This window comes from Biomphalaria glabrata, chromosome 5 (genome assembly GCF_947242115.1).
Source record: "Biomphalaria glabrata chromosome 5, xgBioGlab47.1, whole genome shotgun sequence".
NCBI lineage: Eukaryota > Metazoa > Mollusca > Gastropoda > Planorbidae > Biomphalaria > Biomphalaria glabrata.
The window spans coordinates 44,057,658-44,072,097 of NC_074715.1; the positions used below are offsets into that span (position 1 = coordinate 44,057,658).

Consider the following 14,440-nt stretch of genomic DNA (forward strand, 5'->3'; position numbering starts at 1 on the left):
CGAATGTAGAATGAGGCGAATGTAGAATGGTGCCAATGTTGAGTGGTGCGAATGTAGAATGATGCGAATGTAGAGAATGTAGAATGATTGTGATGAGATGTTAATTAGTTAGTATTTGGCTTTTTATTTTAGTCTAGGGGAAATTGTATTAGTTTATCCCGCTCACATATAAGATTTTGGACAGGCACACTGCAACTAACAGTAAGAACAGACCAATATTATAAGTTCATAAATAAAAATAATTTAATAAATGAAAGTTTACAAAAGATAAATGATCAAATAAAATTATAATTAAGAAATGAAATGAAGGTGCTAATATCTAACAACTGCTCATCATGGATTGCTAATTATTGAGTGATTGGAAGAGAAGAGTGTTCCTATGTCTGGCTACTTATTTTCTTAGCTGCTAGCCCATGGGTCGTCTTCTGGCGGTCGAAGGACTGGCACTCAGAAGGATGAGTCATCCGGCTCTGTCTTAGGACGTCGGCTCGGAATATTCTCTATGCTGTAGGCAAGCTGGCTCTAGGGTGAGGCCGCTGCCTGCTTAGCAGTAGAGGGGGTTGGTGCTGCAGACTAAGTTGTAGTGGGTTGATCCGGCGCCTTCGACATAGAAAGCCTTAGCTCTGACCAGGTAGCGGCCTACGTCATCACTGGTCAGAGGCCAAGGTTATGCGTCACTGATTGATGCGTGTGTACGTAACCACTCAGTCCACTGTGTTGCTGTGTAGTTTACATAGAAAGATTTCTTTTGAAACAAATAGAATCTTCATCTAAATATGATTTAGACTTTTCAAAATATTCATCATGGATTAAAACTCTAGATCTACAATGGTGAACAAATGCCTCGTTTTGTAAAGGATCTAGATCTAGCACTACTAGCAGATATGCTTTCCGATTACCAAAAGATGATGAATGGTCTGGTGGCTTAGAAAGAAAAAATGGCCAGCGGTAATACCTTTGGCTTAGTAGAAGGATTAGATCTACGTACCATTAAAGGAGTACTCTAAAGTAAGTAAATATTTCTAGATCCAGCATATTAACATTATACATAATTAATTGACTTTTATGCTTTTGATGATTAACATGATAATCATTATATAATTATAAAGTCAAAGTGGGTAGATCTAGAAAATATAGGCCTAGCCTAGGCATTGAATACTTGATCTAGGCTAGGACGATGTAGATCTAATTGTAAATCTATTCATTTAATAACGATTTTGTCAATAATTATAGAGTCTAGATCTAGTTTATATACCAATAGCATAGTATAGTCCGTATATTATATAGAAGTACAAATAGACAGGTAGTAACTTATAGATTTATAATAGATAGAGATACATATATATATTTTATATAGATATATATATATATTATATATATTATATATATATAACCAGTAGAAGTACAGATCTATAATCTATTGTTGTCTATTACTAGTATTCTATAGTTACATAGACTCATTCTATTAGACTGTTAGACAGTTACTATTAGATCTGTCATATTTTATACCTCGGTATATACCAAATTATTCTAGTCAATGTTAGATGTTATATATAGGCCTAATATATACATTTTATTTTATATTTTATACAGTTTGCATTTCATTAAAAAAAAATTAATTGTAAACTTTCAGATCTGCCATTAACATTTTCAAGACGAAGTATCATGGACAGTATTGAAGGATTACATACTATAAAGGAATACTCTAAAGTAAGTAATAATTATTACTAGCATCTAGCATATAATATTAGTATTATAAATAATTTAAATTTTTTATGCTTTTGATGATCAACAAGACTATAAAAAGAGGCTATTGCTAGGAAGTTAAGACTACTTTAGGCTAGAACTATGTAAATCTATTAATTTAATAACGATTCTATCAATAGATATTCTAGTAAATGTTTGATATTATTATATTATATACAGTATTTATTTACAGTTTGCATTTCATCTAAAAAATATTAATAGTAAACTTTATTTAACTTTCAGATCTGCCGTTAACATTTTGAAGACGATGAAGTATTGTGGACTAGCTACTACACATGAAAGAGTAGAGAGTGCATTAAAAAAGTGTTAAGTCTCAGGAAGTCGCAGGATGGCTACCTGGTCTTGTGGTTTGTGCGCTGGACTGTCGTTTGGATTTATCGATGTCTCTGGTTCAAACCCTGCCCGCTCCCATCCCCTGTCGTCAACTCTCAAGGAACATCCGAAACATGTCAAATATATAAGGATATAATAGTAAAAAAAACATATCAGTGATTTCAGTGAATTTCAAGATAGTGTAAGAAATATAAATGTGTCTTCGTTTTGGATGTTCTTTGTCAAGATGAGTGTATGATTTATGTACACATTGTAAAGGTTCTGGTCCAGTTAAGGTAGTATATATATATTCTATTGTTCTTGGTACATCTCTTTGATGTTTTTTTTTTAAACAAACAGAAGTATTTGGTAAAGGTGATAAGCTATTTCTTAAAACTGTATCCTACATTTATGAAATTATTAATTTGTTAGAACTCATAGAACAATATTCTACAAAAAATTTTACCAACAATACTAACAGTTTTTAAATGCTATTAAAGAAAACACTAAGTACACAAATACACAAAATGACAATGAAATAAATATATTAAATTGACTTAAACCAAACAGGACTAAATAAGAAGACCATGTCACTTTTTATGGACTATCTAAATTAAGTCTTGTCTACCCACATCCTGCAGATTCCTGCTTATATAAGTTATTGACCATGTACACTACATATATTTAAAGGTTTAAGATACAGTGGGATAAATCAAAAAGATGAAAATATTTCTTTTATCTTTCCTAATTTTAATGATTCATCAAAACATCATAAAGGTTCTCTGTAAGTCTAACTATTAGATGTTATATTATGGGTAATTATCTTGTTTTTTGAAGTAACTTGTGTAATCTATAAGATAAGATATGTTGCTGGTTATTGTGTTCATGTGGTTCTAAAGAAATTTAATGACTGCATGACTGGGAATGGGAGCGGCCAGGGTTTGAACTTGGGACCATCAATAAATCTAAGCGACAGTCCGGAGCGCAAGCCGCTCCACCATGCAGCCATCCATATATATATAACATATAATTTAAATAACATTAACATTATATGAGCAAACCGCTTAAACAGGCAGCCATCCATATATTTAAATTACATTAACATTATATGTAATCATTGTATTTTTAAAATGTGTATTGTAAATTATTGAAATTTTTTTTTTCCATATGTTCATTAAGCAATTGCAATAAAAACTTAACTCATTAAAGTGGTATCCTTTGTCTGCAAATAAAATTGCTATATAACACCACACATTTGTTTTCATGTTGTGTTATTTCTGTTGTGATGCTTGTTATCATTAGTGTGTACATTAAGTTGTAAAGCAACTGATCAATTTTATATTCTAATAACATATGTAGGTGTAATACTGTTTATAGAAAAGTCATAACATACATGACTACACGTTAATGAGTTACAGACTATATCACTTAGCCTAAGCACTAATGCAAACATTCAGCCAGGTGTGCTACAGTTCAGTTTACAACACACTACAGTTTACAACAACACACAAAGCAGTCTTCAATCACTTAGTGTGTATATTAAGTAAATACATAAAGTCTAGACCTAGTAATTAGTCTACTTTAATAATACGTCTGTTTATAGTTATGAGGATCTAAGTCTGATCTAGTACTTAATCTACTTTAATACGTCTGTTTATAGTTATGAGGATCTAATTCTAGACCTAGTAATTTGTCTACTTTAATAATACGTCTGTTTATAGTTATGAGAATCTAAGTCTAGACATAGTAATTTGTCTAGTTTAATAATACGTCTGTTTATAGTTATGAGAATCTAAGTCTAGACCTAGTAATTTGTCTAGTTTAATAATACGTCTGTTTATAGTTATGAGAATCTAAGTCTAGACATAGTAATTTGTCTAGTTTAATAATACGTCTGTTTATAGTTATGAGAATCTAAGTCTAGACATAGTAATTTGTCTAGTTTAATAATACGTCTGTTTATAGTTATGAGAATCTAAGTCTAGACATAGTAATTTGTCTAGTTTAATAATACGTCTGTTTATAGTTATGAGCATCTAAGTCTAGACCTAGTAATTTGTCTAGTTTAATAATACGTCTGTTTATAGTTATGAGCATCTAAGTCTAGACCTAGTAATTTGTCTAGTTTAATAATACGTCTGTTTATAGTTATGAGGGAGGACAACAACTACATGTAGGTTGTGTTACATTTTACAACACTTCGCCTAAGCGCTAATGCTAACACAATCACTTAGTGTGTATATTAAGTAAATACATAAAGTCTAGATCCAGTGATTAGTCTAGTTTAATAATACGTCTGTGTATAGTCATTAGGACAACTACACGTTGGCTGTGTTACAGTTTACAACACTTCGCCTAAGCGCTAACACACAGCCAGGCTCTGGTTACGATCAGAAACAATGGTCGCTGACCTACTACGTCACAAACTAGCCTTACGGCCTGGGGTCACGGAGGTCACGGTTGATCTCTCAGCTGTGGTCTCTAGCTCGTAGAGAGCCGAGCTAACTCAACCCCAGTTTATCTTCTGAGCGAAGGTTGCTCTAATCAGTCGGCATTAGGCAATAGCTATTGGGCAGTGGACAGTTTGGACCGGGTACTGGGCAGATGATACTGGGCAGTATAAGGCACTGTGGACACTGGGCAATATGTTAAGGCCAAGGACAGTAGGCAATGCCTTCTTGCTAACAGGTAGGCCTATATAATTGGGGGGGGGGTTATCTGGTGTGGTCTGCTCCGCTTACAGCCTTTGGTGGAGATCTGGTAGTTATATCAATAGGGTGTAGCAATCGTGTGTAGCAATCGGGGGTAGCAATCGGGGGTAGCAATCGTGTGTAGCGATCGGGGGTAGCAACCAGGCTGGGGATAAGACAATTAGGAACCTCCTAAAGGCATTGAGCAGGGATTCCCAAATGCCTTGCAATCATTCAGATGCAGGCATTGGCATTAATCTCAATAAGGCATTTAAGACTATTAAGTATAAAATCTTAAAGCATGCATATAACTTAATAACGAAAAGATACAAGTAAGATAACCACAATGAATGTGTCATCATACAATGTAGGATGATACTAGTCAAGATTCATCCATTAAATTTGATTACGACGATAAGCAATCAGTTATAGTACAATGGGGAATGAGCACATTATATACTAAAGGATAAGATAAAAATAAAATACTAGGGATTGAGTTACAATGATAAGGGTTTGATATAATTAATCAAAATTAAACTCATCCAAGGAACTAAAAGTTCACAAGCGTGTGAGACATAATAATATGTATGAGGGATATAATAGAAATGTGAAATGATTAATTTCACATGGGCTCTGTAAGTTTAGAGCACTGTGATCTAAGTTCTTAGACAGTACTTAGATTCACGAAAGGGTATTGTTTACATCAATCACTAAGATACAGGAATGGATGAAACATAACAAATCAAATATAATAACTATGGCTTCAAACGTAGACAACCATAGCGGCATTAATAATGCTATATGAAGATATAATATCGACATAAAATAGCACAATGTACATACATAACAAAGTCATAATGTAATGACGGGGAACGTGGTTGTGTACTAATGTGTATTCACACATTCCTATAAGATAAAATAAGTATAGCAAAATGTGAAAAGTTATTAGGCCGCGGCGTGTAGCGCTGGTGCAGCTACTATTGTGTGCTGGTCACCTGCACAGTGGTCAAAATTAAAAGTTAGCCCTAGAGAGGCTAGTTAATGTTTTACGTCGAGATTCGTCCCGTGAGAAACAGTGCGAGGGGAGATAAATTCTATAAGAATTTAGTTATGGGTGGACAGGAAAATGATTGTTTTAAGTTAAAATTAAAGTTTCCCACGATTTGCTGGGAAAAAATCAAATGAACTTTTGCATGCAAGTTTCGTATCGTCACAATGATGCGAATGTAGAATGGTGCGAATGTTGAGTGGTACGATTGTTTAGTGGTGCGAATGTAGAATGGTGCGAATGTACAGGGATGTGAATGTAGAGTAATGCTAATGCGTGTTTTGATTGGAAATTAAGAAGAAGCCCAAAAAATATGTTTACATGAAAGTAATTGAAAGACAAGCCAGTAGTTGTGTGATCACTTTGCAGCTGTATATAGTAACTCTGAGTCTCTTGCCTTAACAACAGAAGACTGTTAAAAATTGTTTGTTTTGTTGTCTTCGAATTGTTTTGTTTTCCATATTTTAGATGTTCCTTTAGAATTGAATAACATCCTAGACCAAACATCCCACAGGAGGGCAATGGGCAGGGTTCGAACCCCGGGACCATCGAGACCACAGTGCAGAGCACATACCACACGACCAGATATTGTATATTAAGTATAACAAAGTAATGACACGAGTGATACTGTTAATTAATTATAAGAGATCTAGACACTGAATATAATATTATGTTTTTGTTTTATTTTCTCGATTCGATGCTGACTGCCTCTGTTGACCTGTACTTAGAGATATCTGATTTCTATCAGGCCATCAGCGCGGTAGGAACTCAGGTCTCCATGCACTCTAGAACTCTGACGGGAGAAGTGAACTGAATAGCTCGGTCCTACAACTAGAGGCTGATGATGATGATGATGATGATGAAATGAGGAAACAGAAGTTGTTGATGTTTTTGTTGTTCGTATAATTTTTATTTCGTATTTTCTCCCTAAGTAATGGCTTCTCTCTCTGCCACTCCTATTCTTATTCCATTCCTTCCCCCGGCTGTATACTGATTCATTAAAGGGGCATAATTCCCTAACGCTCTCAGTACGTTTCTCCATGTTTATGACAGCAATTACTTACACTGCACCAAGGAGATGGCAATCAAATCAGACTTCTTCTAAAACATATGGACATGGACATGTAACAGAAGAAAGTTACGCTCTGGGACATGCACGCGGTTAGGGTCTCGGCAGCACATGCACGAACTATACATGAACTCGTCTTGGGCTTGCCACTGTAACCTTTACCCAGTGTTTGGTGATATTTAAAAATACAGATTACAGACACTGAAACGATTTTACATCCCAACCCTCAAAGGTTATGTAATTTTCCTATTTTAGGACCGGATATAAAATTGATAAGACCCTAAGCTATTCAAGATATGGGGCTATATGATTCCAGATATTATATGACAGTGATTAATGATTTACGTATACCCAGAGGGCTTATCTGATATACAATAAAGATGGTGAAATATAATAACATTAACTTAAAAACCATTATTATTAATATGGTAACATACTAATACAGTTTTTTTTTGGAAATTGGGGGCCCTAAGTAAAAATTTGTTTAGCATATTCGTATAATATCCACTTTGCCTTTTATACTTTTATACTTTTATACTTTTAACTTTTATACTTTTATACTTTTATACTTTTAACTTTTATACTTTTATACTTTTATACTTTTAACTTTTATACTTTTAACTTTTATACTTTTATACTTTTAACTTGTATACTTTTAACTTTTATACTTTTATACTTTTATACTTTTAACTTTTATACTTTTAACTTTTATACTTTTATACTTTTATACTTTTATACTTTTAACTTTTATACTTTTAACTTTTATACTTTTATACTTTTATACTTTTTACTTTTGTTTTTTTTTCACGTTAAACTTTCAATATTGTTAATAAATCTCTCCTCTCGTCTGTTCCTTGAATTTCGTCGTAGGGGGCGCTGTGACAGTTCGAGTAACAAATCCCTTCACTTTTCCCGTTCAGCAGCTGTTCTTAGCAGGGTAAAACAAGAGAGGCTGTCCTTTCGTTTCTATTGTGAAGCCAGCTTTTCTTTGGACAACTCTGTCATAGTGCTTTCTCCACTGGACATTGAAGGGTGACTTTTAACAATGAGTCACGTTTTACAATATGCCCGAACCAGCTCAGCTTTCGTTTCTTCACAGTACTGAGGAGCTTCTCCATTGACTAGTAACACTACAAACTCGCTTGTCTTCTTTTCCGGGTATATGAATCCCAGCATTTCTCTGTAGCATTTACTCTCTAAAACTTTAACTCAAAATTTAACAAAAAAAAATAAATATTTATTACAAGGATTACGTAGGAAATAAATAAATGTACCAAATAATAAAAAAATATCATCGGTTATTTTGACTACATACTCAACATTGTCAAAGAATAAATTAAGTTGGTATGGACAATTATCATATCAAACGACCTTTCAGAACAATCCTACAGGGAACATGATCAGGAGAAAGAAAGTGAAGAAGACAAAGAAAACGCAATATTTGTTGGTATTCACTATTGCTAAACGAATCTTATCAGTTTTTGTTGTCATAGAGCCGTACAAAATGCTGACATTGCCCTTACACAATAAATAAATTTAATTAAATATATAAATGTCAAATTAATTGTTTTGTTTGTTTGGAGAAAGATTTATAAATAATAATAAGCAAAAGAAAAACATAAACAACTTTTTAAAAGAAAAACAACCTCAATTAATTTTTAAATTGATTCTTGTTCTGTCAGGTACAAGACATAATTGTGCAAAATTTCAACTTGATTTGAGATTACTTGTGTGAGAAATAACGTGTAGAAACTTTTTATCAGACACTGCCAGACAGACAGAGCGAGTTGAAAACTTTGACTTTGTTAAAACAATGTTAAAACTAGAAAGCAAAGATGACATTTGTTCGTGCTAATGTCGCGAACCCACTGTCAAGTGGTAAAGAATGTAGAAATATAAATGACATAATGTCTTTATCAACGAATACAAGCCAGCACTCTTTATCTTAGGTACAGACAAGAGCCACGTCAACAACTTTTATAGATGTTTCTAACATTCATGATTAACTTGAGATCCAGTTGAACATTTAATGTAGCTTTAAGTGTATCATTCTATTTATAGCTTCACAAGCATAACGACATTAGCTGTTTATTTCCGCCTTTATTTTGTTACAATCACATGCCTATATATATATATATATATTAGATCAGTTGCTAAAACTTCACCTACAAATCAAATAGGTCTAAAATCAAATATGTTTGTTGTTCAGCAGAGTTTTTAATCCACTGTCTTTGTTTTGTGCAGTCAATTTGAGGACAAAATAAACAACAAACTTAGATAGGAATAAGGGTATAAAAACAAAGGTTCCATTTAATTAGAATATAGGAAGAGAAGGCAGGGACTTGAAATGTCGATCCATGTTTGAATTCCTGTTTGGCCAATCGATACCTTTCAGACAGAAACTGTGAAAAGAAAATTCATTTAGTTGTAACTATCAATGATTAGACTCTCAATGCAGAAAGTTGCTTTTAGTCAAGGAATTGAAAAGAATTTATCATGTTCATGTCATTCTGACCATTTTCATCTGTTGTACATAAGCAAAAAGAGTTTTGATTCTCTGGATGGTGTAATCTTTTTGGTATCTCTACTACGTGACTTAAGTACAGAATTAACATTTTCTAAATATGATCCTTAGTTATGCTATTTGAAGTTTTAAAGTCAGTAATTTTACCCATTCTAATCTAATTAACCTTTCATTATATTGTCATGAACAGATCGATAAAGCTGAAATAGACACGCATGTAATATCAAGCAGCTTTGTTTCCATAGAAACCCGTTCTTGCTCTTCCTTAAGTCTAGTACGCAATAGTATCACAAGTAATAGTATCACACGTAATAGTATCACAGGTAATAGTATCACAGGTAATAGTATCACAGGTAATAGTATCACAGGTAATAGTATCACAGGTAATAGTATCACAGGTAATAGTATCACAAGTAATAGTATCACACGTAATAGTATCACAGGTAATAGTATCACAGGTAATAGTATCACAGGTAATAGTATCACAGGTAATAGTATCACAGGTAATAGTATCACAGGTAATAGTATCACAGGTAATAGTATCACAAGTAATAGTATCACAGGTAATAGTATCACAGGTAATAGTATCACAAGTAATAGTATCACACGTAATAGTATCACAGGTAATAGTATCACAGGTAATAGTATCACAGGTAATAGTATCACAGGTAATAGTATCACAGGTAATAGTATCACAGGTAATAGTATCACAGGTAATAGTATCACAAGTAATAGTATCACACGTAATAGTATCACAGGTAATAGTATCACAGGTAATAGTATCACAGGTAATAGTATCACAGGTAATAGTATCACAGGTAATAGTATCACAGGTAATAGTATCACAGGTAATAGTATCACAAGTAATAGTATCACAGGTAATAGTATCACAGGTAATAGTATCACAAGTAATAGTATCACACGTAATAGTATCACAGGTAATAGTATCACAGGTAATAGTATCACAGGTAATAGTATCACAGGTAATAGTATCACAGGTAATAGTATCACAGGTAATAGTATCACAGGTAATAGTATCACAAGTAATAGTATCACACGTAATAGTATCACAGGTAATAGTATCACAGGTAATAGTATCACAGGTAATAGTATCACAGGTAATAGTATCACAGGTAATAGTATCACAGGTAATAGTATCACAGGTAATAGTATCATAGGTAATAGTATCATAGGTAATAGTATCACAGGTAATAGTATCACAGGTAATAGTATCCCACTGAGTTTTCAGAATCCTTGCCTAGCCCAACATTTCCCCAAAGACCAATTTATTGTTGGAGCTGTATTTCATTCCATATGTTCATCCTCTCTGGGAAGTATTTGTGGATTCTTTCAAGCTTTCACATCATCAGGCGATTAGTCCGCCATGACACAGTGATTTCTCCGGTAACAACCAAGAGTAGTGGCTATTCTCCAATGTATGATGTCCAGGAGGGTAGTCTCTCTCCAGAGCTATTCGACGTATTCCTAAAGTCAGCATGTACTAGTTTTTCAAAAAGGATTGGATTGCATAACGTCACGTCAATTACGAAGACGTACTTTTAAATGGTGTGCTCTTGGTGTCCTTGAAATCTATACTAATTTTTATTTTCCAGCTACAACTCATTGACTGATTCATGCATGTAACAAAATACCGCTTGCAGGCAAGCGGATTAACATGAAATTTTGTACACAAGTGTTTTACATGTTTCGGATGTTTCTTCAGAGTTGAAGATAATTTACTTCCGAGTCGAGGCCTCTTGCAGGACGACGGGGGATGGGAGCGGGCAACGTTTGAGCCCTGGACCATCGATAAGTTCGAACGACAGTCCAGCGCGCGAACCGCTCGACCATCCTTACCTCTTACTTGTTCACTACGAAACGATTGTGACAGATTGAGTCTTATCGCGATATTTGCGAAAAAAATCGCAAGCTTTCCATTAAACCTTTGTATTTAATTTTCGGTATTTCCCCAAGCACACAGAATACGACCGATATTTCCCCAAAGGCCTCAGTCTCCATATAAAGCTAACCAATGGTCACTGTAGAGTTCCGCATTTTGTAAAGCATCTTTTTTCCTTATTCAACTTTTTTAATTAGCCCTACGTCATATTGAATTTTCATTTCCGCTTCCTTTTAAACACAGTCGAGATAAACAACAATAGTCAAAAGTCTAACTCTAAAAGCATCGAAAACATAAATCGATTTTTTTCCGGCCAAACAATATTTAGCCAGGGATCAAATGAACAGGTGTAGCCATTTGATAATGCAGCTCTTATATACACGTATATTAAATATAGTTTTTCGGTTTCGCGATCGCCAGTTCTTCACGAAACAGTTCCCTTCATATCACACTAAAAGACGCTAATACTTACTTTCATGTAATTGTCCCATATGGAATACGTAGCCTATGTGAGGGAGTGCATTAGATTATTGTAGTCAAGTTCTCCATAGATTTTGAAAAATGTATTTTTTTTTTGCACTAAATGGTGTATTTGCAAGTAAGAAACAATTGTTTGACTCAACACATAAGTCACAACGTGGGAAAAAATAATCCAGAAAAAAAAACTATTATAATAGTAAGAAATTAACATTTACAGCCATATTTCTTAATACTGTAAGATTTACTCCCCTTTTTCTATATTAAACAAAATTAACTAATTACCAATATTTTTTAAAGAATTTAATGGTTAATTTATTTATCGATTCTTGTTTTGTTAAGGACAATGTATAATTGTACAACGTTTCAACTTGATTCGAGAATGGGAATTGGGAGAAATAACATGTATGAAATCTGTACACAATTTACAGAGTGAGTTGGGCTGTGTTATTTAATAAAAAAAAAACTACCCAAAGATATTTTAAAAAGAATCTACTGTTAGGAGAAAGGAGGGGTTGGGACTGAAATGTTTGTAATATTTGAGTGACACTTTGTTACTGTAAGGTACACATGCACTTACTTGACTAGTTCTTTGGAAAGTTTACAAAAGACCTTGAAGATTAGATTATAATAGACATCAGTGTTCTCAACTAAATTCTACAGATTTACCTGCCTGTTTACCTGTCTGTAAGCGACTAAGGTAATTGTAGTTTTAAAATATTTAAAGATTTTTCTGGTAGGATCTACTGTACAACTTTGGTGAGTGCTCAAACGTTAAAGTGCATCCGAAATGACTTTTTCAAATTTGATGCACATCTAGATAGCAAAAAAGTCATGACAAGGAAAACAAAGACTAATTGGATTTTCTGGCATTTGAAATATTTTTGTCTCATTATTTTGTAATCAATCAGCAGATCTCAAATTATCATTTTTGTTTTCACGTCAACCTATGTGGGTTTGAAAATGTCCATAACATTGAAGCACAAGTTTTAAAATATATTCACGTTGTTCATTAACTTGGTTAGTAAAAATATAACTTTTTAAAATATTTTCATTAGAAATGCCTCGGCATCATCGGATGCCTGTATCCCGCATGTTAGACCCTCTGTCTTAAACTATCTAATTTAAAAAATGTCTTTGTTATACTGAAATAAAAAAAAAATAACACAAAAGTATAAGAAAATTATATCAGCGGCATGTTTAGCACTTTAGTGAAGAGTTGTGGGACTTGAGTGTGTGTACTCTCCCATTATTTTTGTCTTTCTGCGACCAAGTCAATTAGAGTTCTGTCAAAAGTTCGGACGATCCATTTCGTGTAACCAAGTAAAGGTGTTGTCTTGGCGACTATTATAGCAACATAGGAGCAAGGTGTACTTTTTTTTATGAACTGGAAGATCTGGAATGTTTACTTAAAAGTACTTCTCGATAATTGTTAATCCTCCTGTAACAGAAAGGAACTATCACGAGACAGTACCAGTCATGTCCTTATCATCAACAGATGTAACAAACTTCATCAAGTTGGGGAGAGGTAGAATTGTGTCAAAAGCTCGTCAAAATTATCAATTTTACTTTTAGCTTCTTCGATAGCGAGGTCGTTGAGACACATGTGTCTGGTTTGTTCCGTTTTTATAGGGGCAAGTGTTGCAATGACGTCATTCAACTCAATAGTTACCTGTTCAAAGAAAGCGCGGGCCTGGATGTGTTTTTTTTAAGTCAAAGAGAAGCACACCTCGATATGTTTTTTGAAGTTCTTAAAAAAGGGAACTTAAGGTAGACGGTTGACCTTTAGTTTAAGATATTTTTGTCTTTAAGTTCACGAATTAACTAAAACTTTGTTTGGGGCATAAAATTGATTAGTATTAGTTACATCATAGATATATACGACATATACCATAGTGTTGAATCCGGTGATAATATCTATTTAGCCACAAAAACCACTGTTAATCACTGTTGAGGCCCCAAGCATCTTTATTAAGATAAATAGGTGAACCCCTGGCTAAAGGACGCCTTTAAAAGACAGTTTAGAGTGGGGGGGGGGGGATCAGCGTCAAATAATCTCTTTGGTTCTCACACCACTTCTGTATGGCTCTGCATGATGGGTGCTACAGACAAATCTTCGAATATAAAACGGACACTCATTGGGAGGGACAGCAACATCAACATTAATGATGAATGCCCAGTGCATCCACTGTGAAGATAATGCTTATTGTTTGATGGCTGTGCTGGGGGGGGGGGAGGAAAGCTTTCACTTTTCGACGCTTTATCAAATTTTACATATAATGACGACAGGTACGAATGGATACCTGTCATATGGCGCGCGAGATATGGCCGATAGTAAATAATGTCAGTCAGGGCCGATTTTGGCACCCAGTCCGTTCCTGGATCTATAGACTATAACAAATGGCTGGAGCCAATGCATTCTTTTTTTTACTTCCACACAACAATTTTGTATTGCCTGTGAAAGTATGTATGGAAATGGAAGCATGTGTGGAAATATGTGGGAAGTAACAAATGTGTGTGACAGTATGTGTGGAATATTTGAGGAAAAGTGTGCGTGGAAGTATGTTTGACAATGTGCATATGGAAGTGCAACTAAAAGTATGTGTGAAAGAGTGTGTGTGAAATTGTGTGTAAAAGAGAGGGACTATGTAGA

At 34.1% G+C, this 14,440-nt stretch overlaps 1 protein-coding gene and 1 long non-coding RNA gene across 2 annotated transcripts; one reads left to right on the forward strand and one right to left on the reverse strand.

Moving 5' to 3' along the window:
- Nucleotides 1–642: 642 nt before the first annotated feature.
- LOC129926537 (uncharacterized) lies at nt 643–3,331 on the forward strand. Its single transcript, XR_008778248.1, has 3 exons — nt 643–1,008; nt 1,634–1,710; nt 1,990–3,331. It is a non-coding gene; the product is annotated as an uncharacterized LOC129926537 (long non-coding RNA).
- Nucleotides 3,332–9,681: 6,350 nt separating this feature from the next.
- On the reverse strand, nt 9,682–11,788 carry LOC129926336 (keratin-associated protein 4-6-like). The gene is made up of 2 exons (XM_056029661.1): nt 11,783–11,788; nt 9,682–10,668 (listed from the first exon to the last, which is right to left on the reverse strand). The coding sequence occupies exons 1-2, from the start codon at nt 11,786–11,788 to the stop codon at nt 9,682–9,684; spliced, it is 993 nt and encodes a 330-aa protein (XP_055885636.1).
- Between the last annotated feature and the right edge of the window lie 2,652 nt (nt 11,789–14,440).